This window comes from Miscanthus floridulus, chromosome 17, assembly GCF_019320115.1.
Source record: "Miscanthus floridulus cultivar M001 chromosome 17, ASM1932011v1, whole genome shotgun sequence".
NCBI lineage: Eukaryota > Viridiplantae > Streptophyta > Magnoliopsida > Poales > Poaceae > Miscanthus > Miscanthus floridulus.
In genome coordinates, this window is record NC_089596.1 from 63975567 (window position 1) to 64001064 (window position 25498).

The 25498-nt window shown below is 48.3% G+C and overlaps 1 protein-coding gene across 1 annotated transcript; it reads left to right on the forward strand.

Moving 5' to 3' along the window:
* Positions 1-762: 762 nt before the first annotated feature.
* LOC136517129 (pentatricopeptide repeat-containing protein At1g09900-like) lies at positions 763-2803 on the forward strand. The gene is made up of 2 exons (XM_066510647.1): positions 763-924; positions 1006-2803. The coding sequence occupies exon 2, from the start codon at positions 1125-1127 to the stop codon at positions 2766-2768; it is 1644 nt and encodes a 547-aa protein (XP_066366744.1). The 5' UTR covers positions 763-924; positions 1006-1124; the 3' UTR covers positions 2769-2803.
* Positions 2804-25498: the final 22695 nt, after the last annotated feature.

Here is a 25498-nt window from a genome sequence, read left to right on the forward strand (position 1 = left end):
ATCGCCACACCCTGCCTCCCTGGTAGGGTTTGGTCTCCGGCGGCGACGATATGGAGGTTGCATGAGATCGGGACGAAAGCTTGGACAACGCCGTGCCCTCCTTGGAGGCATCCTTTTCTTCCTCTCCTACGTGCTGGATTTTGCAGGTGAAAACCTTCCTTCAACGGGCTAGCTTGTCGATGCTCTTGGCGTCATTTCCTTCTTGAAGGCTTTGCTAGGCGATCCAGTTCCGCTGTGGAATGACGCTTCCCCAAGGTTGTCGGGGCTCGGTGCTCCAAGGGTGATGGTGCTCGGTGCTCTAAATTGTTTTTTCCTAGTTGAGGTTCTTCAGCCAAGTTGTTGATAGTTGAGTACTTGATTTGAGTTGGGTCGATTCGACCAAGTTGCAAGTGGTGACGTGAGTTGTGACAGTTATGTCAAAGTTGTGCAGGATGAGTGGGGCACTCTCCTCAGTTGTGTGGTTTTTCTGGTCCAGTTTCCATTCAAAAAACTGGGTTGGCACGTCTTTTTCTTTTGTCCGATAGAAATCGCGGCAAAGCTTTTGCCGTCCTTTCTTTAAAAAAAAAACCGCGTGAACAGTACGGCCTCAATAGAAGCAAAGCGAAATAAATCCCATCGCGCAAAGAAACACCCCACGAGTAGCAACAGCGTGCCCGCGACTGCCGACTAGCTGTACCTAAGGCGGCGGCTGCGGCGGGCATTTCGTCGAACACCCTCCGTGCGTGGGGGCGGGAGAGCCAGCGTGGCAGGTAAAACCAACCTTTCGGGAGGCGACAGTGGTCTGCACCCTGCGCGGCTCGCGGGCACGGAGTGGGAGAGGACTGAGGAGCGTGGGAGGCCGGTGGGCGGTGGAGGCGGCGCGCCACGGTTCCAAGAGCGGAGGCTGCTGCTGCCCTGCTGGTGCGGTTCCGGCGTCCGCTGCGGGTAGCAACTAAAATTTCAATTGTCTATCATCTCACCGCTCCTTTTTCTGCCAAACCTAACCCGGAAGACATTTCCGACCAGGCCCCCGCCGTTCACCCGCCTTAACGTCGAGCCCTCCGCTCCGGGCAGCAAAGCTGCAGCCAGCCGCCGCCGCCGCTGCCGCTCTCAGATGTCGCCGCCGCAGTCTCCCCCACCTCCTTATGCCCTCCCGCTCCCCTCCCATTGCCCGTCTCCTGCATCTACGCCGCCTGTCCAAGTCCGCTCGAGATTACCTACTCCGCTTCGCCGCCATCGCGAAGGAACACTCCGACCAGCCCCCGCCCCCGCCTCTCCCGTCACGACCACGGTCCCCACACCCATACGACTACAACCGCCTCATGTCCGCGCTCGTTGCTTCAGTTGGCGGTGACCACCCAGGCGCCGGTGCCGAGCGGGCCCTCCACCTGCTCGAAGAAATGCGGAGCCTCATGGGGCGCCGCCCCGATGCCGCCTGCTTCACCACGGCCGCCGCTGCGTTCTCATCGGCGTCTCAACCGGGAGCCGCGCTCGCCGTGCTAAACGCCATGGCAGCCGATGGCGTCGTGCCCGACGCTGCCGCGTGCACTGTACTCGTCGGGGTGTACGCCTGCCGCTTGCATTGGTTCGACGCGGCCTACGAGGTCGTGAGGTGGATGACGGCGAACGGCGTGGCCCCGGACGTAGTCACCTACTCGACGCTGATATCTGGGCTGTGCAGTGCCGGGCGGGTGGCTGAGGCGCTTGGCGTGCTGGACTTGATGCTGGAGGAAGGGTGCCAACCCAATGCTCACACGTATACGCCCATCTTGCACGCCTACTGCACGAGTGGGATGATACATGAGGCCAAGGATCTCTTGGAAACGATGATTGCAGCTGGTTTTGCACCAAGCACAGCCACTTACAATGTCCTGGTTGAAGCTCTATGCAAGGCTTGTGCTTTTCAAGAAGTAGATGCACTTCTTGAGGACAGCAGTGCAAAAGGGTGGACACCAGATATAATCACATACAGTACTTACATGGATGGACTATGCAAAAGTGGCAGAGTAGATAAGAGCCTTGCATTGGTTGATAAGATGCTGTCTGTTGGGCTGCGTCCCAATGAGATTACTCTGAATATCCTCCTTGATGGGGTTTGCCGCAGGTCAACTGCTTGGGCTGCAAAGTGCCTCTTGGAGTGCAGTGCAGAGATTGGATGGCATGTCAATGTTGTCAACTACAACACTGTGATGAGGAGGCTTTGTGATGAGCGGAGATGGTTGGCTGTTGTCAAGCTCTTCGTCGATATGGTCAAGAAGGGAATTGCTCCAAATAGCTGGACTTTCAGCATTGTGATCCATAGTCTCTGTAAACTTGGGAAGCTTCATGAAGCACTTTGCTTGCTTGGAAGTGAAGAGTTTGTCGCTGATGTTGTGACATACAATACTTTGATCCGTCATCTCAATTTCCTGGGGAAATCTTATGAGGCCTATCTCCTGCTTCATGAGATGATTGAGAAAGGTATTGCTCCCAATGACATCACCTACAGTCTTTTGATTGATTGTCTCTGTAAAGAGGGAAAATTCTTGGTTGCACTTAGCTGTTTGAACCAATGTATGGAAGGTGGGCTCTCTAAAGCTGCAGTATCAAGTATTTTACGAGGTCTCATCGCTGGTGGTAAGCTTCGTGAATTGCAAGCGCTAATCGGATGGATTATTGGACAAGGTTTCACAATAGATGTGTATATGTACCAGGAATTAATCATTTCTTTTTGTAAGAAAGGATACTGTCGAGGTCTTGAAATGTACATAGTGTGTCACATATTGGAAAGAATGATCAGTCTGAGATGACTTTTGTCCAAACATTGACACTTTCACTTTCTTGAGCTGTTGTACTTTGCCAGCACCAGCAGGATAACTTTTTACAGGATTACTAATCCTTTCAGCCTATGCTTCTGCCTTTCTTTTCAAGGAATATATTAAATTCACAAAGAACAAAATTCTAATGTAAATCTGCATTTGTTTAGCTAATTAATTGGATCTTGAACAAAACTGGTGCATTCCGTTGCACAAGGTCATGCAATAGGAGCTCAAGTTCAACAACAATAACAACAACAACAAAGCCTTTAAGTTCCAAACAAGTTGAGGTAGGTTAGAATTGAAACTCAACAAAAGCAATCAAGGTTCAAGCACGTGAATAACTGTTTTTCAAGCACTCCTATCTAAGGCTAAGTCTTTGGTATATTCCATTCTTTCAAGTCTCCTTTTATTGCTTCTACCCAAGTCAACTTCGGTCTTCTCCTGCCTCTCTTCACGTTACTATCCTGGTTTAGGATTCCACTACGCACCGGAGCCTCTAGATGTCTCCGTTGGACATGTTCAAACCATCTCAACCGGTGTTGGACAAGCTTTTCTTTAATTGGTGCTACCCCTAATCTATCACGTATATCATCGTTTCGAACTCGATCCCTTCTTGTATGACCATAAATCCAACGCAACATACGCATTTTCGCGACACTTATCTGTTGAATATGTCGTCTTTTCGTAGGCCAACATTCTGCACCATAGAACATAGCAGGTCTAATCGTCGTCCTATAAAACTTGCCTTTTAGCTTCTGTGGTACCCTTTTGTCACATAGGACACCAGATGCTTGGCGCCACTTCATCCACCCTGCTTTGATTCTATGGCTAACATCTTCATCAATATCCCCGTCTCTCTGTAGCATTGATCCTAAGTATCGAAATGTATCATTCCTTTCGATATTTAGAATCAATGCTACAGAGAGATGGGGATAAAGGGATGTCTGAATATTTCAAGAATATTTTCAGTGTTTGCAGCATACTATCGTAGTGTTATTCTAGTACCAGAATTGTTTAACTAAAGTTTGGATGAAGTTCCAGTGGTTGATTTGGCAAACTAAAGTTCTTAATTGCTCAAATAATCCTGATGTACTGATGCAGTTGCGGATCATGTATAATACAGCCTGTTTCACCGTCCTACTGCCTCCTTTAGTATTCCCTTTTTGTCCACATTTACAGGATTACTGGAATAGAAAAAAAAATCATATTTTCTCATGAAAGAATCACGCTTTAGGTAGGAGGTATCCAGCTGAACTCCCCTTCAATAGTACCACCAGAACTAGAATTTAATTTGCTTCCTGCTGGTGTGTTCATGCGATGCTGGCACTGTCACAAGGATGGGGTTATTCTGTTCCTCATCCATGGCGACAAGCTTATATATATCATTTTTCTGGAAGGCTGGGTGCTCATAAGCACCCTTCAGGTACTCTCTCAAATTTCAAGTCAGGTTCATGTTCCTGTTCTAATGTGTCCTTTATCATGGCATCCAGCAAAACAGAAGTGTATGCTAATTTATGTCAAAATAGGTCCCATTTTTCTATGCTTTTCATACTGTTCTAGCTTAACATTGATTTATTATGACACTCTGACAAATTAGTGAGCTAATTTTCTGTCTTACTTGCAAGGGGAACTTCAAAAACACTGGTTCAAACTGCCCTTGCAAACATAGTGGAACCAAATGGAGAGGACAGGAAGTGGGAGAAGGGCAACAGTGGACTTATTTGCTTCCTGTGTGCTCAGCAGTCCCAGTAGGAGGATTTGTGATGCTATCAAGGCTATGATTAGTCGCATGTGCACATCTTGCCAGAATTGTGCACCACTTTGGTATTGCTCAGAATGACTTGTAATTTGGAATGGAGGGAGTATCAGGTATACTCCCTCTGTTCCAAATTATAAGATGTTTTGGCTTTTCTAGATATATTGTTTTAACTATGTATCTAGACAGTGTGTGTCTAAGTGCATAGCAAAAACAATGTATATCTAGAAAAGCCAAAACATCTTATAATTTGGAATGGATGGAGTAGTAGAGTTGAAGGAATGAGGGTTCCTCACAATCTGATACATATCAAATGATGAACAAGTGGTTGTTTCTTTAGTACACCTGTTTACATAAATCCTTGATTTTTTTTGTAGTATTCTATAGCAGACAGTCAGTCATTCTTTGTACCCAAACACCCCACAGTCCTATGTATAACAAATTTACTGGAGTCATACCACTTGCAATCTTTTATGAATCCATTAAAATAGCATTAGATGATAGAAGTCATTTAGTACAAGAGAAATAGCATTTTAGATGATAGAAGTCATTCAGTACAAGAGAGTATGTTTGCAACAGAGATGATGTGCCTTTATTGTTGTTTTTTTTGCAGGGATTTTAGCATGCTTATTTTTGTAGTAGATTAACCAGTTTTGCAAGCCTTTTTTCTTCTGAACCAAGCCAGAAAAGGTGGTTTGCGCTGTATATAGTCTGTTGACCTGATTTATGAAGTTACTACACAAGGTAAATTTGAACTGGAATGGACATGGGATCATCTTCAGTTGAAGAGTTAAGAAGTACAGTCAAAGAAAAAAAATCAAAATTGAAATATAAACAACTTTTTATTTGTTGTCTTATCGCCTGAATCATGATCATACAAGTCATCCTGACAGTACTACAGTGGAAAGAATCAAATAAAAGTTAGAACCTGGTGACTGAGGTAATGATCACAGTGATTCACGGCAAAGTAGTGCTCAACATGCTCAATAACTGATTCATCTGGGTCTAGAGGTACATTTCACACAAGAACCTAAATAAATGGGGAAAGTGTTAGGACTCAGGGGTGGCAATTAGGAAATTTTACAGTTCAATCAGTCTGCTGAAATAAATTCTATTTTCTTTTAATCAGATGTGAACGTAACAAATAAATATAGTAAAACTGACTTGTTTACTGAAATTGTAGGGATAGAACATTTACTGTGTATTGATCAGGTCGATGGTTTTGAATAGCAAGAAAGCACAATCTCATCGTTGTAACAACCTTATGATAGAACAGAATAAACGTCCAAAACGTAAACATAGGACATTTAAAAGCTTCTTTGGATTTCGGTAATTGAGCGACAACACTAGTGGACTAATGCTTTTCATGTGAGATGAATCCAACCCTGCGAGTACGATTTCGATGAGTCTCAATTTTATGCAAATGTGGGCACAGCTTCTAAAAGAACAAGACATGACATGAGAAGCGCCTCCTTCAATAGCTACACCTTAGCTATAGCTGAGATTTAGTTGGGCTGCACCTTTAGTTTCCTAGTTCTGCACGCTATTGACCTCAGTTTTAGTTGAGTTTTAACTGGGTTGCTTCTTTTGTGTCCTTGGACTGCTAACTGTTGAGCTTTAGTGGTTGAACGTCAGCTGGTATCCCTAGCTTGTAAAGACTTCATTTGCTTTCTAAAAGCCGAGTTGATCTCCTTTAAAGAAATCATAATTGTACTCTATAATAGGGGCAGAAACACAAAATTCCTTTACGGTCCGTTTAGATCTTTTTATTTTGGAGAATTGGAATCTAGCTAAATAGGTTATTTGGCTTCGAATTTGACATTCTAGAACTATCCAAAGTTTAGATATATACCTGTCTTAAATTCATGGGTGAGAGATAGAAATAGTTTCACTAATCTCCATGCATGGTTTCTACCCTACAACTTAGACTATGCTCTTGTGGCTCGCTCACCTGCAGCAGTAGTGCAGCACACAAATATCTCCACCATGTGGTCAACAATAGTATACATGTACCGATGTACGTTACATATCATCCATGTTAACTTAATAAATCTATGCCTAAATTGTGATTATTAGAATAGATTTTAATTCCAAGGATCCAAACATAATCTTAGATATTTGATTTGATTTGATGTTTTAGAAGCGGTTGGTACCAAACCCTAAGCTCATTTGTAAATATTTAGAAAGACATTCACAAAAACTCTATGCAATCAACATGAGTGCAACAAATATTCAAATTAATCCAAAAATTATTTATAAATAGCAATTTTCTCACTCTCTAAATTGACAAGTTTTTAAATAATTCTTTCAAAATTTAAAATTTTATTAAAATTATTTATTTTATTTAGCGTTTTCTTACCATATTTATTTTGCGGGTGTAACATCGAGCTAACTAAGGAGAGGGTGTTTTGGGAAAATGGCGCAAAATGGAAAAGAGACGCTATAAAGAAGGGATGGTAAGTGTGCTTCTCATTTTTTTCAGGATGAGTTATTAAGCCCGAACCTATTGAAATATTCCGATCCAAGAATGTATCTATGCCTATCGGTTTTAAATAAACAAAAATGTTGTGGTTAGGGTGTCCGATCGTCCAGACGCTTGCGTTGGTGGGCCTCACCGCTCGCTCTAACGGCCCAACACCGCACGGTCGCTCGTGTTGCTCAACAAAATATCCTCACAAAGCAGCCTCGGATGCCTCCATCCTGAGACCCATCCGATCTTATTAATTCTCTCATATCTTATCCTCTCATCTCACTTTTCCACCGCCCACTCTCGCCGCACGACGTTGCTGATGGCAAGGCCACCGTTTGCCGCTGTTGCGGTTCCTCGACTTCGCATGCGGTGAGCTATGGTTGCCTTCCGTAGCCGGTGTGGCTGAGTGGCTTCGTGCTCCGCCTCCACCACGCCCGTATGCTCCAGAGCTTCACTCGTGGTCACGGTGGCCGCCGACGCAAGTAGAAGCGCTCCGCCTCCCAGAGCGATGGCTTCCGCGCTGGACACTTTGACCGTCTCATGGTCACGGTGGCCGCCGACGCAAGTAGAAGCGCCGGGCCCTAGCATGGAAGCCTTTCGGCCTCGCCTCCTAATACGGTTGTGGTGCCCCGATATAAACGACGGAGGAGGCCGCATCGGGATACGTCGCATATTGCAAGCGTATGTTTCAAGTGTTTCATATGTTTCACAAATATGTTGCAAGTGTTTTATCTGTATGTTGCAAAAGTAGATCGGGACGTTGCACATGCTGCAATGGCTATACACGTATCTTTTAAGTGTATGTTCCAAATATTTTATCTGTTTTAGACGTATGTTGCAAGTGTTTCATTTGGATGTTGCAAAATTAGATTGGGATGTTGCATAAATATGCAAGTGTTTCAGGTGTTTTCATACGTAGGTTGCAAGTGTTTCATCTTTATTTTTGCATATTGTCGGGTTCATAAACCCAGGGTCCCAATGGACTCGCTTCCCAGCAAAAAAACTCGGCCAGCAGACGGCGTTGCGACAACGCACGCCTCCCGGGCTAGCCCAGATATATAATGACAGGCCAGGGCAACGATCCGGTCTCCGACCGGAAGGCCTAGCCAAGATGGGGACACAATCTGACTCCGACCTCCTTTTCCGACTGAGGATACGCCAGACCTCTGCTCATGATTCTGTCCCGACCGACATGATCGGGGCCAACTAGGAATGACCGACCGAGGACGCTCGCTCTAGGAGGGCCCAGGGATCATGCAAAGTAGATAAGGTAAGGCGCTCACGTCAACTGTAATACCGAGGACTGTACCCTATCATGCCCTGCGCACCTTCAGAACGGTGCCACCAGGCCATGCCAAACGGGCACTATGCAACCTTCCAAGCGTGTCAGAGTACAAACAGTATTGTAGGCGCCGACATTTGCCTTACCAGGCGAACACGGTAGAGCCTGCCACATGCATCTAACATAATCAGTATTGTGGGCGCCGACGACCGTCTCGTACCCGATAGCGTGGGCAACAAGACTAGGTAGCACACGTATCCATTCTCTCTTTCTCTGACTTGTAAGGCCATCCCCTTCAAACTATAAAAGGGGATGAGCTCTCTCCTCTCTAGAGGATGTTCTCTTGGCTCTCAAAAGAAAAGAGGCTGGACGTTCTCTCTAGCTCTAGGCTACCTGAGCACTCGAACAGCTCAACGGTCCTAGAGCCCCACAGCTACACAGAGCATATACTCCAATACTTAGCGCATGTTAGAGCACCCATCACTCTCGCCCATTCGGTTCAGAGCCTGACTGGGCCTCTAACACCCCCTTCTCATTCCTACTCGTTTGTAACCCCACAACAAACTTCGAGCACCTGGGCTCAAGAATAAAGTCACTGACCGACTAAAACTGGACGTAGGGTACATTGCCTGAACCAGTATAAATCCTATGTCATTGAGTGCTAGGCCACATCTGATCACAACGCACGACAAAACTATAAATATTTACTTATTGGTCACTTTTCGCATCGACAGTTGGCGTCGTCCGTGGGGAAGACGCTGTGCGTTCATGCTTCTGGTCATCGGATGGCCCACCTTTCCACCATCTTCGGCATGGCGGGCTTGAGCGAAACGATTCGCTTTGGCTCACTGGAGTTTCCTACACTTCCACCTATAGGGATGTGGGTTCCTCCCGTCTTCCAGCTGCTCCAGACTTTCCTCTTCGGGAGTCTGGACTTCGTCGCCGAACGGCTCGGCGTACTGCACCTCCACAAAGAGGTGCTCGTCCCGGCGTCCATGGGAGGAGCGCTCTCCACCGGCCCAGGGCTACTCGACAACCCCAACGTCGAGACATTCACGCTTTGCCTTGAGCCCATACTAGGCTCAAACTCCACGGTGAGTAACGTATATGTTATTCTTTACTTGCTATTTAATACCTTTCGCTGACTCTCTGGAGGGACCCTGTTGTCCCCACCTTGACCATCGTGCGACCAGTTCCACTACGGCTTCACGTCCCTCATGGATGCGTACGTGCGGGGGCTCCGAAGGATGCTGACGTCGCCCCCTCTCACAACCGAATTCGTGTGGATAGCGGGCTACGCTCCTGTCTCCTTTCACGACCTCATGGATGATGAGGTCAAAAGCGATGGCTCCAGCATCGGTGATGTCATGGCACCTGGCCACCCTTTGCCCTAGGAGTATGCTATGGCGGACGCTCTAGGATAGCCACTGGTGGTAGCGGAGTCTCTACTAACTCACACCCCTCTAGACCCTTGTGTGGAGGCCCTCACACGTGCGTAGAAGCACAACGAGGAGTTACGACAAAGGCACGTAACCTGGTGAGTGGCGCCCGTTAGGTTCAGTGCAACATCCTAGATGGAGGGAACGACCCCCCTCAGTTTACTCGAGCTGGCTAGAACATCGCTGCTGCGGTGATGCTTCTGCGTGGCCTCCCCGAGCTGGCCAATCCCCAGGAACAAGCAATCCACTGAAACCTCCGGGCGCTGGTGGAGATCGATGTCGTTCAATAGGCGGAGAGCTCCACGTCGCGACACTAGCTCATGGCCTCTTGCCTGACCGGATGACTAGGGCCACACTAGTCGAATCGCTCCGTCCACTCACCACTGCTGTTGCCGGGGGTGGGGGAGGAGGCTATGGTTGCACCACAGCCCAACTTGGTGCCCGCTACACACCCACCACCTATGCGTGAACACCTCGGGCTGAACCGTGATGCTCATAGCGTCATCAACAATCGACGCCATGCTCAGCATGATGATGACGCCTATCGAGTGACAGCAAGAGCAGGTGATACAGGCCCCGGCCTGACCATCGAGGAGTGTGGGGACACGCACCCTAGGCATGGTGGCTGACCAAACAGCCAGAGTCCTAGCCCAGACGGCCCAGGACCACAGGCCTTTGGTCGTCGCATCTAGAAAGTGTTGTTCCCACAGCGCTTTCGACCACCCACCAACATCACTAGATACACCGAGGAAACGAACCCTGGTATATGGCTTGAAGACTTCTGGCTCACCTGCCGAGCCAAAGGAGTGGATGATGACCACTTCATCATCTAGTATCTCCCCATCTGTGTAGGGGAGCATGTTTGAGCATGGCTCGAATTCCTTCTGCCCGACAGCATCCATGACTGGGCAGATCTCAAGAGGGTCTTTGTCGAGAATTTCTAGGGGACATATGTCCATCCTAGGAATTTTTAGGACCTCAAGAGCTGCTAGCAAGAGCCTAGTGAGTCCCTATGGAATTACATCTATAGGTTCTCAAAGCAGTGCAACTCCTTTCTTGATGTCGTTGATGTAGATGTCATCAGCGTGTTCCTCTCTGGGACAACCTGTGAGTCCTTGATCCACAAGCTCGGTTGTGTGAAGCCCTGTACCACCTGCGACCTGCTCGACATCACCACGAACCATGCCTCTAGTAAGGAGGCAGTCAGAGCAGTCTTTAGCAGTGGCCGAGATAGGGGCAAGGCCAAGCACGAGGACCAAGGCGAAGGCCCCTCCACACAAAGGGGCAAGAAGAACAATAAGTATCGGCGATGACCGGCCAACCTAGCCTTGGTCACCGCGACCGATCATGTGGGCAAGTAGCCCTAGCAGGGCTAGCCCAACCACTTCGACAAGCTCATGGAGAGTCCATGCACCAACCACGCCTACCCCGTCAAACACCTCTACAAGGACTGCAAGCTCCTCAAGTGCTTTCTACGACACATCGGCAATCCAAAGGAAGGGAAAGGCAAGGAGGAGGAGGCTAAGAAAGGAGGCGCGGCGGGCAAGGATGATGACAGCTTACCCGACCCTGAGGAATGCCTCATGATCTTTGGGGGATCTGACGCCATCCACTCCAAGTGCCAGCACAAGGTACGCTATACAGAGGCTTGTGTCACTGAGTCGGCCATCCCCTCTTTCCTTAGCTGGTCAGACTCCTCAATCACTTTTGATCGAAGACACCATCCTTCCCACGTCGCCCGACCAGGTCACTACCCACTTGTCGTTGACCCCATCATCCGTAAGAAGCGCCTCACCAAGGTGCTGATGGACGGAGGCAGTGGTCTCAACATTCTCTACATCGACACCCTCGATGCCATGAGCATCCCCCGGTTGGAGCTCCGCCTAGTGAGCTCTCCCTTCCACGGCATGATCCCAGGGACGCAAGCGTACCCACTTGGGCAGATCGACCTACCCGTCATGTTTGGCGACCGAGCCAACTTTCACTCAGAGGTCCTCACCTTCGAGGTGGTGGACTTTCTAGGGTACTACCATGCCATCTTGGGGCGGCCATGCTATGCCAAGTTCATGGCAATCCCCAACTACACCTACCTCAAGTTGAAGATGCCAAGACCGAATGGCATCATCATCGTGGGTAGCACCTTTTTGCACTCCTACATGTGCGACCACAAGCATTATGAGCTCGCCACTGCCGTCATCAACTTCACCGAGCTCCCATAGCTCGAGAATTGATCGACTCCAGCATTCCCAGACTACAACGATCCAACCAAGACGGTGCAGATTACGACCAAGCTCTTGACCAAATAGGAGAGCGAGTTCGCTGACTTCCTACGCGCCAATCATGATGTCTTCGCGTGGAAACCTTCTGACATGCCGGGCATACCAAGGGAGGTCACCGAGCATGCATTACGCCTCATCTCAGGCTCAAAGCCCACCAAGCAATGCCTGTGTTGCTTTGACGATGAGAGGCGTAGGGCCATAGGTGAGGAGATCTCCAAACTCCTAGCAGCCGGATTCATCAAAGAGGTATACCACTTTGACTGGCTAGCTAATCCTGTTCTTGTGAAAAAGAAGACTGGGAAATTGAGAATGTGTGTTGATTATACTGGCCTCAACAAGGCATGTCCAAAGGACCATTTTCCTTTGCCACGCATAGACCAGATAGTCGACTCCACCTCAGGATGAGATATCATCTCCTTTCTGGATGCCTACTCAGGCTATCACTTGATTGTGATGAAAGAGTCCTATCAGCTCGCGACTTCATTCATCACCCCATATAGTTCGTACTGCTATGTAACCATGCCTTTCAGTTTGAAGAACGCTGGTGCCACCTATCAACGGTGCATGCAGTGATGCTCGCCAACCAAATCGACCCGCCCGACCAGCCTGAGCAAGTCGAGCGGCTGAAAGCTCTAGTTTGGTTTTAGTGAATTGTTTAAACCCTAAGTGCTAACCTAGTTTATCAAAGTGATTATGAGATAGGCGGCACACTCCAAGTGGCGAAGCAAATGAAGACCATGACATGATGATGATGATGTCATGGTGATGATAAAATGCTTGCACTTGGAAAAGAAGAAAGAAAAAACAAAAAGCTCAAGGCAAAGGTGAAATTGATAGGAGCTTTTCGGTTTAGTGATCGAGACACTTAGAGAGTGTGATCACATTTAGGATCGATAGCCATACTATTAAGTGGAGTGAAACTCATATTGAAATGCGGTTATCAAAGTGCCACTAGATGCTCTAACTCATTGCATATGCATTTAGGATCTAGTGGAAAGCTAACACCCTTGAAATGTTTGTGAAAAATATGCTAACACACGTGCACAAGGTGATACACTTGGTGGTTAGCACATTTGAGCAAGGGTGGAGAAGTTGATGAAATGAAGGAAGTGATAGTCACTGAGATACAGTGACCGGACTCTGACCCAGCATCCGGTCAGTGGTGCATAGTGAAGGCCGCCCTCGGTCTCTTGACCGGACGTAGGTGACCGGACTCGGGCTGAACACTATTCAACATCTAGTCATGCTGATGTGGCAGCGCATAGAAAGGAGAGTGAGTGATCGGACGCTGGGTGAGTCCAGTCGGGCGTGATCGGACGCGTTCGGTCACGAATGGAACCTTACTAGAAATGACCGGACACTAGTGATGGTGCATCCGGTCACTTTGAGCAGCATGTCCAGTCACAACTTAAATGTACTAATGACTGTTGAGATCGGGCGATCAATATTTGAAGTAGGGGCCACATGGCGTACATCGTGCGACCAGACGCTGGGGTCCCGCATCCGGTTGATCTGAGCCATTCGCCGACTCAAGCTCACACTCTTGGCCATTTGCATTGACATAGCAACCTTGTGAGCTTAGGCAAAGCCCTCCCACTCATCTACATCATTGATTCATCATCTTTGTGAGATTGGAAGAGAATCTAAGTGCATTGCTTGAGTGATTGCATCTAGAGGCACGTGGTGTTTGTGTTTCACTACCAGATTCACTTGTTGCTCTTGGTGGTTGCCACCACCTAGAAGGCTTAGTGTAGTGGAGGAGAATTGGCATGACTTGGTGATTGTTCGTGGCCATCTCCCGGTGATTGTGAGGGGACTTGTGCCTTCCCCAGCGGAGCACCGAAAGGTAACCCTAGTGGATTGCTCATGTCATTGAGTTACCTCACTTGTGGGTAGGTTCTTGCGGTGTCCAATTGTGTGGATGAGGTTTGTGCAACACCTCTTAGCCACCGAACCACCAAGTGTCGGTTGACACAATGGAGACGTAGCGTGTTGGCAAGCACGTAAACCTCAGGAGAAAATTGGTTGTCTCTTGCCCTTTGGTATTCTCCTAGTGATTGAGTTAGTACTCATCTTGTGATTGGTTCACTCCTCTACGTGGCGGTATAATCACCTTACTTACTCATTTACATACCCACAAACTAGTTGTAGTAAGCTCTTTAGTGTAGCTAGAATTGAGAGCTTGCTTTATAGCTTAAGTTTATCTAGTGGAGCTCTTTAGTGTAGCAAGTGTGAGAGCTCTTAGTGAGTAGTGACTTAGCAAATTGTGTGTCTAGTGATCATAGTAACTAGAATTGTTGGATAGGTGGCTTGCAACCCTTGTAGAGCTAGAGCAAGTTTGTATTTCACTATTTGTCATACTAATCAAATTGCTCTAGTTGGTTTGTAGATTTTTAAATAGGCTATTCACCCCCCTCTAGCCATATTAGGACCTTTCAGCGACCGAAACCAACAATCGCTATCTATGTAGATGACATAGTGGTGAAAATGGCTCAAGCTAGCGACCTAATCACAAACTTGGCCATAACATTCGTAAACCTCCGAAGGTTCAACATCAAATTGAATCCTAAAAATGTGTTTTTGGGGTTTCGAAGGGGAAGCTACTCGGATACATCGTGTTCGAACATGGCATCAAAGCCAACCCTAAAAAATCATAGTCATCTCCAACATGGGCCCTATACGCAACATCAAGTGCATACAGCGGCTCACCGGCTATTTGGCCGCCCTGAGCTGGTTCATCTCCTCACGGCTATATGTCCACGGTGACTCAGAGTTGCTCGTTGACCAAGTCATGAAGGAGTCCTCCTACAAGAGCCCTCTCATGGCAGCATATTGCTAGGAGGTGTGCAAGCTTAAGGACAAATTCCAAGGGATCAAACTGCATCATGTCCCCAAAAGGACAATGATGCCGCTGATTTCCTCGCAAAATTGGTTGCTAGACGGGTGCCGTCTCTAGATGGGGTTTTCATCAATGATCTTCATGAGCCGTCTGCCCATGTTCTGTAGGATCTGATCCAGATGCACTCCAACACTAATATGACACATGGGGGCTCTGACCTCCTGACATACCCCAACCCTGACTAAGTGCTCGGTGGCTCCGACCTAGGCACCTTCATGGCGACATCTCCCACCGACATTGCCATAATGGCGCTCGATCTAGTCGACTAGAGAGCACCACTACTCGCCTACCTCCTCGAGGAGGTTCTCCCACCAGAAAGGACTGAAGCGTAACGAATCACTTGATGTGCCAAGACGTCCATTGCCATTGGTGACGAACTTTACAAGTGGAGCCTGTTGAGAATACTCATGAAGTGCATCTCGACCGACCAAGGGAAACAACTTCTCCTTGAAGTCCATGCTAGAATTTGTGGACATCACGCGGACCTAAGGTCGCTGGTCGGGAAAGCCTTTTGCTAAGGTTTTTACTGGCCCACCAAGCTGTGAGATGCAGAGGAGGTTGTCCGTAGGTATGAAGGATGCCAATTCTATGCTCAGCAAACTCATCTACCAGCACAGGAGCTTCAGACCATCCCTATCACCTAGCCATTTGTGGTCTGGGGCCTCGACATGATTAGACCCCTCAAAAAGGCCCTAGGCGGCTTCACTCACCTACTCATAGCGGTGGACAAATTCACCATGTGGATAGAGGCGAAGCCCATCACCAACATCCGCTCAAAAGAAGTGGTCAAGTTCTTCCTTGACATCATCTATCGTTTTAGTGTTCCTAACTGTATCATCACCGACCACAGAACAAACTTCACCGGGAAGAAGTTCCTAGACTTCTGTGATGGATACGGCATCAGTATCGACTAGGCCTCGGTCGGACATCTGTGTACTAATGGTTAGGTTGAGTGGGCCAATGGCATGGTCCTCTAAGGACTCAAGCCCCACATCTTCAATCGACTCAATAAGTATGTCGAACAATGGGTTGCAGAGGTCCCAACGATCCTCTAGAGCTTAAGAACGACCCCGAACCGATCCATGGGGTTCACACCTTTCTTCTTGGCTTACAGAGCTGAAGCAGTGTTGCCCTCTAACCTCGATCATGGCGCCCCAAGAGTGAAGGCCTTCGACCGAGACCGAGCCGTAGAGGCTCAGCAGGACATGGTCGATCTACTCGAGGAGGCTCATGAGACGACCATCATCTGCTTCGCTCACTACCAGCAAACTCTCTGTAGGTACCATGAAAGAAAAATTAGGGGGAGGATCCTCGAGGTCAGTGATCTCATACTCAAGAGGACCCAGTCCACCAAGGACAAATATAAGCTCTCTCCACCATGGGAAGAACCCTACACGATGACCGAGGTGACGACAACGGCAACATTCTCACCAACACATGGAACATCGAACAGTTATGTCATTTCTTTCCCTAAAGCTCGGTCTTTTTGTTTCTTTCTATTCGATGTTTGCTCCTATAGCACCCCAGCCCAAGCACTCTTGGCCTAGGTTGCTCAGGGGCTCCACATGGGTGCAACATCACCCTCCTTTTTACTATCATAATAGTAATACTTTTCACCCAAACGAAAGGGCGTCGCCCAAACGAAAGGGCATTCCATTCCTTTGATTACCCTGTGTAACTTGTGTTTTGAACTCCCAACCAATTACACCCCGCCATGACCTACAGTTATGAGCAGCTGAGCCTCGTGGGCCACACCTAGGTTCTTAAGGTTGTAGCCTATGGGTCAACGGGTAGGTGTGAAAAAGAAAGGACAAAAAACAAAGCTACGCAAGGGTAAAAACAAAGGCGAATGGGACAAGCTTCCCCTCACGAGTGATTTCATCACAAAACGAACTCAAAATATTCATGAATATAAAACTATTCACACTGGGGCTCCCCCACGAACTCATCTTTTTACATGAACTGACTATTTCTACTCTAAGCTCTACTATGGCCCCTAGTGGCATCGGTTGATGGTATGGTCGACGAGGACGAAGGCAGCTCGCTTCTGGTCAAGATGATGTTCGACTCTATTGGGGGTGGGATGACACCCACCTTTGACCTAGTCTCTACTCCCTCTTCCTGGTGTACATCTTTAGCCATGCTCGAACAACGAGCCTCCATCACCCATAGTGCGATGACCTGCTCAGCGACCATCTATGCATGTGGCACCAAACTTTCCCCCAGCACATGGATTTCATCTGTGCTCCACCCATCGGCGTACCCTCTATAGATGGTCGTGAAATCTAGATCAGGGTGATGGGTTGCCACCGAGGTCAACACCCTAGATGTCCCAAAGAACATGTCGTCAGAGATAAGTGCCCAAACTTCATTTAGGACCTCCTCCAGCTAGACAGTGGGCGTACTGGTGCTCGGTCCTGACCTAAACACCTCAGAGACAACCACCTGTGCAATGTTGTAAATCTAGTTGAGCTCTACCTCGAGAATGCATCACTCCTCATGGGACTAGGCTAATGCCTCCATGCCCTGACCAGCCGCTGCTTTGATTGTTTCTAGCTCTTGCTCCAAAGAGCCGATCTTTCCACCCAGTTTTTGGAAAAAGATGACAAATTCAGACATAAAGGAAAGGAGAAGTCAAGGCATCAACCGAGGGCGGAACAGATACGTACCAAGGCGACCGCTTTCAAGAATGGAGAGCCCTTCCTCTTGTCGGGTCATCTTCTCGACCAGTTGTGGAAGAACTGTCTAATCTAATGCCTCCTAGGAGTGCTCATCTTCCATTAGACACTAAGCACTCAAGGGAGAACACCAAATTACGCGGTCCCATCGGGCACATCCTAGGGGAGAACCCGAAAATCCACATTTTTCCATCAGGATCACAAATGATAGAATAAAGCTTACATCATTCTTAACCATTTCTTACATCACTTTTAATACAATATCAGAGTATAATATTTATTATTATAATAGTGGAATGTAATCATATTATCAGAGTTATGAATAATTTAATGTAATAGCAGAATATAACATGTGATCAGAATTACAGCAGAAATAATTATCTATTCATGGCATAATGAAGCATTGATATGTAAACTATGACAATAGATTATAAACTTTCATTTATAAAAATATTTAGTGAGAGTTATAAATAAAAACTATGATCGCAGCGTAAAGGAAATCCTCTCTGAGCCCACCAGGAGGAATCCACAGACAAGAGTTAGCTCTAGCATCCACCTGTCACCTGCAACAGGAGGAAATAAAACCCTGAGTACTTAATTGTACTCATCAAGACTTACTCGATAGGAGGAAAGAAAAGACTCCAAGGATATGTAAGGCTATCTAGCTTGTGGATTTATTGCATCTACAAGAGCATTACTAAAAGTGCGTCCTTATATTCAATTTGTATTAGCAGTGCATTAGTTCATTAACTAACCATTCTATGTAAGCACCTGTACTACTTTCAAGCTGGTGGTAAGCAATTAGAGTTCCTTTTCTTCACCTTTCATCTTTTAGTTCTTACTACGGTGCTAGAGTTAAGACAAGTCATACCGACACGGCGGCGATTCGCAAATCAATGTCCCCAGCTGGGTACCCCGAAAACACACGCTCCGCTTGTACCCCGAGCACAAGCAGGACCAACTCACTACCCTCCTATCACGGGGTCTAGGTCCCCATCCAAACTAGGACTCCAAGCCCCTGCCCCTAAGTCCTGGACTGAGTGCGGTGCAAGGACCTCCTAACCCAAAAACCACCATGGCAGTTGGTCCAGAAAGAGCCGAAACCCATGACAAGAGAGTAACAAGTCTTCCCAGCACCCATACACAAGTATGTGCTCGGGATAATAAATCTGTGACTTACCTAGCGTCTTATGCAACGGCCGGTCCTTAACCGACACAGACAGGGAAAGCAGTGTAACCAAACTATGTCCCGTGGCCACAGGACACAACCTCTTACACCCACCAATACCTAAACCATATCCCTGCCCCGTCACCATTTTCCTTTCCACCATTTTATATATTCCAAGTGATAATAATACAGTAATATATTTCCTATCTCTCGCAAGTGACAGGCAATTACTCGACTTCTACTGGAGTCCTGTAGCATAGCAATCTACATGATCCTGTCATACTAGTAAGACTCATGGTATATATATATATATATATATATATATATATATATATATATATATATATATATATATATATATATATATATATATATATATATATGCAAGTGGGTTTCATTCAACTCCTTAAAACTTAATGCATAATTATAATTTAAAGTGTAGCAAAATAGGGGTTATGCACCGGGGTAAGATATATATTAAAAAGTTAGTATCTGCATCTTCCGATCATCCACCATCAACTGAATAGAAAGCCCATTGCATCATCTCCTGTAGAGAATACCATAACACCATCTTTGGATTCCCAATCATCCTTCAATTGATCCGTTGATCCATCATCGTACCTATATGATATGCATTGATGCAAATGCATAGATGTAAATAACCAACGATAGCCGAAACACTTAGAAATCCGATCACGCCTCGCAAGCTAACCAGATAGCTCTAACATTGGTCTACGTATCCATGTTGTCGAATAAGGCGTTACTTCCCAACCAATGTTTTAGTTATACAAAACCCAAGGTGTTTCTTTATTCCATTCTATCAATTTAATCTTTATTCGAAATAGGGCATCATTATTAATCTAGTAAACTAATTATTCTAGAGCTACAAAAATTACAGTGAGTACCTAATATTGCTAGGAGCCTACTGTAAAAATTTCAGATTCAACACTATTACCAATTTATCACAACAATTCCTACAAGTTTATATTTTTACAATATTAAGTACCTTAAATTAATTATATAGCTTCTAAGAATATTATCAAACTATGTGAACAAAATATACTAACAGACCGATCATGATTTTAGGAGACTAACAAAATTGGTTTCATCATTCTTGGACACCTATACTATTTTATATTGATTTTACAAGTTAAACTAGAAACCTATATTAGAAAAGCATTTTGAAATGGAAAGGACTGGTAGCCACCAAAACGGCCCACGTGGATGTGCGGCCCAGGCACCGACAATGGCCCAACCAAGCAGCACGAGACTGGCCTAGGCGGGCGAGCACGGCCCAACGAGGCGTGGCGGCCCAGCAATCCCAAAGCGGGCACGTGGCCTAGGCACGGCGTGGAGCATGCCGCGGCCGCGAAGGCATAGGGTGAGCGGCCCAACAGGCCGGCCCATGCGGCGTGGCCCAGTCACGACGTGCTTTTTATTGAAAAGACCCTAGGTTTTTAACTAACCAACCTACAATCTAGCTCACTATTCAAACGAGTCACGTATTTTGCAATAAGGACCCTATATAGTTCTATTCACCTTCTCCCTCCTTCGGTGAAGTAGAGGAGCAGGAGACAGCGGCTCTGGTGACCAAAATCTAGCCATAGGGTGAGAAGTCGGTGGTGAGGGCGAGCTACATGGCCGCATGACAAGGCAATGTCTGGCTGCACCCACACTAGGACCTAGCTCGGCGGGTAGTAGCCCATGGTGGCTCGGCCATCGCAGCTGGCGAATGCTAATGAACACGATAGGCGGCAGCGGTGCTGTGGCGATGGTGAGCATGGCTTAGGTAGGGGAAGGCAGTGCAGGCTTGGCCGAGCACCACCGGTGATGGCCCAGCCACGCGCGTGGCGACCGCAGCGGGCGGCAGCACTCCGGTAGGGTAGAGCGGCTGGGGATGGGCGCCTTAGGTATAGGATGGCAAGGGAGAGCAGAGAGCGGGGTGAGAGCAGTAGAAGGGACGGCAGCGCTGGAGCTCAGCCCTGAGCTAGCCCATGGTGGATGCATGCTAGCAGCAGAGCGAGAGAGAGAGGGGAGGCCGATCAAGAGGTGGGGCGATGAAGGAGCAGCCGATCTGGTGCGGCCATGTGGACGCAAAGGAGGCAAGGCGGAGCTGCGCATGGATAGGTAGCGTGGGGGGAGCAGGGTGGAGATGCTACAGCATAGGCGTGCGATGGACAGACAGTAGGCATGGCAATGATGGGGCACCATAGGCTCAGGCGCGCTTGCGCGAAGGGGAAACCGAGCGACGAGCGACGCGGGGAGATACACAGCCATGACCGGGCTGCTTGGCCATGTCGTGGACCGAAGTAGAGAAGGCATCATGGGGTAGAGCAGTGGGTCCAACGTGAACTGGGCTTGGTGGAGCAGCTGGCTGGCGAGGCAGCTCAAACACACTGTGGGCTTGCGTACGCTGTGGGGGGAAAACCGGTGACGACGGGTGGTTGGCGTGGCACGGTGACATCGGCATGGCTTGATGCGGTCTCCGATGTGGTTGACCGTAGGAGGTGTGGCGAGGTCCGTAGTGGAGGTGGAGCGGCGTGGAAAGGCAGCGCGCAGAGCGAGGTGGAGACGTGCGCGTGTGTCGTGGAGCTATGAAGTGCGGAGAAGGTGCCTAGGAGAGGCCACGTGGGGAAGCTATAGGTTTAGTGCGGCCAAGGGGTGCATGCGCGCGAGGAAACCGGGTGACGGCATCAGTGGTCTTGGCCCTGGGCGATTGCTCATGTGAGGCAGGGAGTAGGGAGCACCAAGAGGGAGAGACCGAGAGAGGGTGAGCAAGACGAGAAGCAGCTTGGTGTCCTCAACAAGCAGAGGATAGGAGGCAACAACGGAGAGGAGCCAAGAGAGAGAGCAAGCGAGGAGAGTGAGCAGGGTGAGGTCGCCTCCCATCGACAATAGAAAAGAAAAGGGAGGAGGAGGAGCGCTGGGGGAAACTGACAACGGCGGACACAACCAAAGCTGGTTCTTGGCTCGGAAGAGAAATCAGATACAGAGGCAGATAGGGCAGAGAAAAGTGACACAAGTAGTTAAGATAGGCTCTGTGGAGGCAATCAAACTAGCATACACAACGATGGGGCCGACACCATGGCGCGACGCAATAAAGCAGAGCTAATTGATTCCAGGCAAGGGGGAACACACCACCGACGTCTAGCGACAAAGTAGGGCAAGGAGACATCCCGTCATCGCTGTGGACGGACCACCGATCACACGCGGCAGCCAAGGATGCGGGCAGGAGCGAGGTAGGTGAGACGATTGGCCAGCGACATTTTCGTCTATTAAACTTGCGCTCCAGATTTATTCAAGTACTAAATACAAACTATATTTTATTTTGTTTATAAAAATTGTTTTTCATGCTTAACCAAATAAACAAACCATTTGATATCTATTTGCTAGAACTATTGTCAGACATTCCTAAATATATTTACGCATTGAGTAATTTAACTTGGGCGGTTACTGAGTCCACAAAGGTGAGTCACACAGATTCACTTATCACTCCAAATTTGTTTTAAATCAAAATCTGAGAAATTCATTTTTGGAAATTTTTCTAAGGCCTAAATCTCAGTGCTAAACGAGCTCGTAACACCAAGGTGTTACACAAGTCGAGCGTTCAACTCCTCTGCCCCAAGCATCTACCCCCGGAGCGCAACCACTTCTTATTCAGCATTTGACTAGGCCTTCTGCTCCACCTCTAGAGCCTCTAGGGACTTCTGAAGTGCCACCTCGGTCTCCCCCAAATGGACCTTCGCCGTGTCAAGTTCTCGCTCGGCAGCAGTTGCCCACTCTATCGCACATAGTTCCGCCACCCACGCCCCCATTGCCTCAGCCGCCCGGTCTTGGGACTCACGATGGGTGGACTCCAACTAGTGCCTGAGCTCATCGACCCACCATGACGCCATTGCTTCCTGCTCCATCCGACCATGTTCCTCCTAAAGAAATCAGGACTTATGGATCGACATCATCTCTAGATCCTGTGAGACAAGAAGCAGACATAGTGAGACAACCATTGAAAGGCCAAGGAGTTAAGGACAACACCAAAAATGTAGAGAACTTACCTCTGCAAGACATGGCAGGTCGACTGTCATGGCCTAATGGATGAGCTCAACCCTCTCCAAAGCCTCCTTAAGTCTCGCCTTGGTAAGGGCGAGATCGGACTCCATCAATAGTCCTCTCTCCTTGAGCAGGTGCCAGAGTTTCACCTCCTCCTCATCATGAAGGACAAACTGATCCTTTCCAAGCTCGCTAGGGCAAGGCCACACTGGCTCATGGGTCACCCCCGACCCGCTGGAAGATCTAGCCATCGCAGTATCATGTGATGATCGGATCATCACCAGCCCCCGGGACGGCGGGATGGCCGGTGGCTCCACCTTGATGTCCTCCTCACCGGAGAAGGGGATGTCCACCACTAGGACTCCACGACTCACTAGTGGATGCACTACCTATGGCCTAGTCACGATTCCTCCCAACCCCTCTAGCTCTGACTAGGCGGGTGAACAGTGTGCTCCTTCGTCGGGCAAGGCAGGGAGCCTAGTTTCCTACCTCTCCTCCTCCGCAACTGTTGGGGGAGGGACCGTGAGAGTCACCTCTGACCCAACCTCTGTCATCACCATGAGGATCGCCACCATCAAAGCCACCACCGTACTCACGACCGACCGGGAAGACACAACCCTCGGCAAGGAAGGTCGCGCTGCCACCAGCCTGCTTCCTTCGCCGCTCGTCGAGACCCGCTGTAGGCTAGGTCTCCACTCTTCTCACATGGGAGGGGGAGATTCCTAGTCTTGCTAGCCTCTGGCTACTGTGAAACAAGCATGGGTTAGTCACACTAAAAAACTCAACTATGAGAACAGGAGGGAGCATGAATGCATACCAAGATGAAAGTGGCAGAGGCCTGAAGCCCCAACCGACTGACGACAAGCTGACCAGATAAGGACCGCTCGCAGGTCACGACTTGTGCCCCCTCATATCAGTCGAGGGAGGAGCTGACCTAGCCAGACCCTGATCGTCCCGTGAACGGCCACGACCGCTAGCTTGTGGTGAAACCACTGGAGTAACTGACAGAGTGTCTCTCCGTTGGGGGTCACGCTCGCGCACCGACCCAAAGATGTAGGGGAATGGTCACATCCCTCCGACTGGCCGGCGTGCCCCACCACACTCGAAGCAGGGGGGCATAACGCCAATGATGCCTCTGAAGGGCACAATGACTGTGCCCGCTTTGCCTCTCGTTCAACGGTGGTGTCTTCCCTCATGGTGCGCTTTCTTGACTCAAGAATGTCACCACGCATCTCCGTATCATGCCTGTCGTCGATGGATGTGGCCATAGGCTCATAGTGCTCCATCGAGGTCATGATAGCGCCCCTGTCTCCTTCGTCCTCAGAGGCACTCGCGTCACCACCTATCTCCATGGGTTCCTTCGACTCGACCTCTGCCTCCACATCGCTCTGGCTCTCACCACCCAGACCCACCAACTAATCTCCTTCTCCTTTTCAAGCCTCCTCTGGGCCTTCTCGGCTTTTTTCTTCTTCTTGGCAAGCGTCGCCTCCGTCTAGGCAGCTTTCTGAGCTATGCCCTTCGGCCCCCTCAGAAGATGCGGCCGGTATTTATAGCCCGAGAGACCCTTTGAAATGGGCTACTCAAAATCAATCAAAACATCAAAACCAGGAGGATAAGGTCATAGAAAAAGGGGGGCATACTAGATTGGATAGCTTCGTGGTGTAAAGAGGTCTAGGCGTCCCTTCAAGGGAGTCTTTATCCATTAGTTGTAGCACCTGATCGAGACGACTCTAGACTTCATCCTTTGGCAACTCCACTAGCGACGCGCGATTGAGATCCATCGGGCCAGAGTACTCCCACATCGGCTACCTTCTCTCTACCAATGGGGTGACCCGACAGTAGAAGAAGGTATGGAAGACCCATAACCCATCGAGGCCATGCTGCACAAGCCTCTAAAGCTCCATCTCGATAACCTCCAATTTGTTCTGCCGATCGGTGGGACCCCACGGCCAGGTCTCCCTCCTTTCCGGCCTTCTTCCGGTAAACATCAGGAATGACACATTGTTATAATTACGATTCCTTTATCAAGTTAATTATAACTATCCATTTCTAGATTAGCAATTATCCTGTGCCAAACATGTGGTATATCATTTAGAAGCATACAATAGTAACCATAGCAGATATTGTAATTCCATATTCATTTGAACCATCATGTTTCATAACACAGTTACTACGATGTTGGGACTAGCCAAGTTTCTCACTATCCGGGAGAGACGGCGATTCGAATCAATTTCAACCAGCTGGGAATTTATTCCTAACACAAACCCAGGTCTACCAGCCACGATAGCCTTAGGTCACCTTTGGTACAACTCAGGTACACATTTCGCGGGTCTGTACCGCACTACACAATCTAGAACACCAGATGCTAGGATACTCAGGCCAAGCCTGCCCTTGGGCTCAGTCTGATCGTTCCCCGGAAGGAGCGCACAACAGAACGGGTTCTGGCCTGAGTTGAATTACTCGGCTTCATGGTCGGAACGAGTTATCCGGCCAGCTAAGTGAGAGGCATGCGTTCAATCTTGTCAGAAGCGCCAACAACGGTACGGTCCTTAATCGACACAAACGGGGATAGATCCACACCCAAGACCTCCATGTCTTGTTGCTTCTCTATCGACTTCCCGTCCGATCTCGATTTTCTTTTACCCCATGGTTCTGTTCCACGATAGCAAATATAGCCAACCGTGCTCCGGTATCCACCTATAT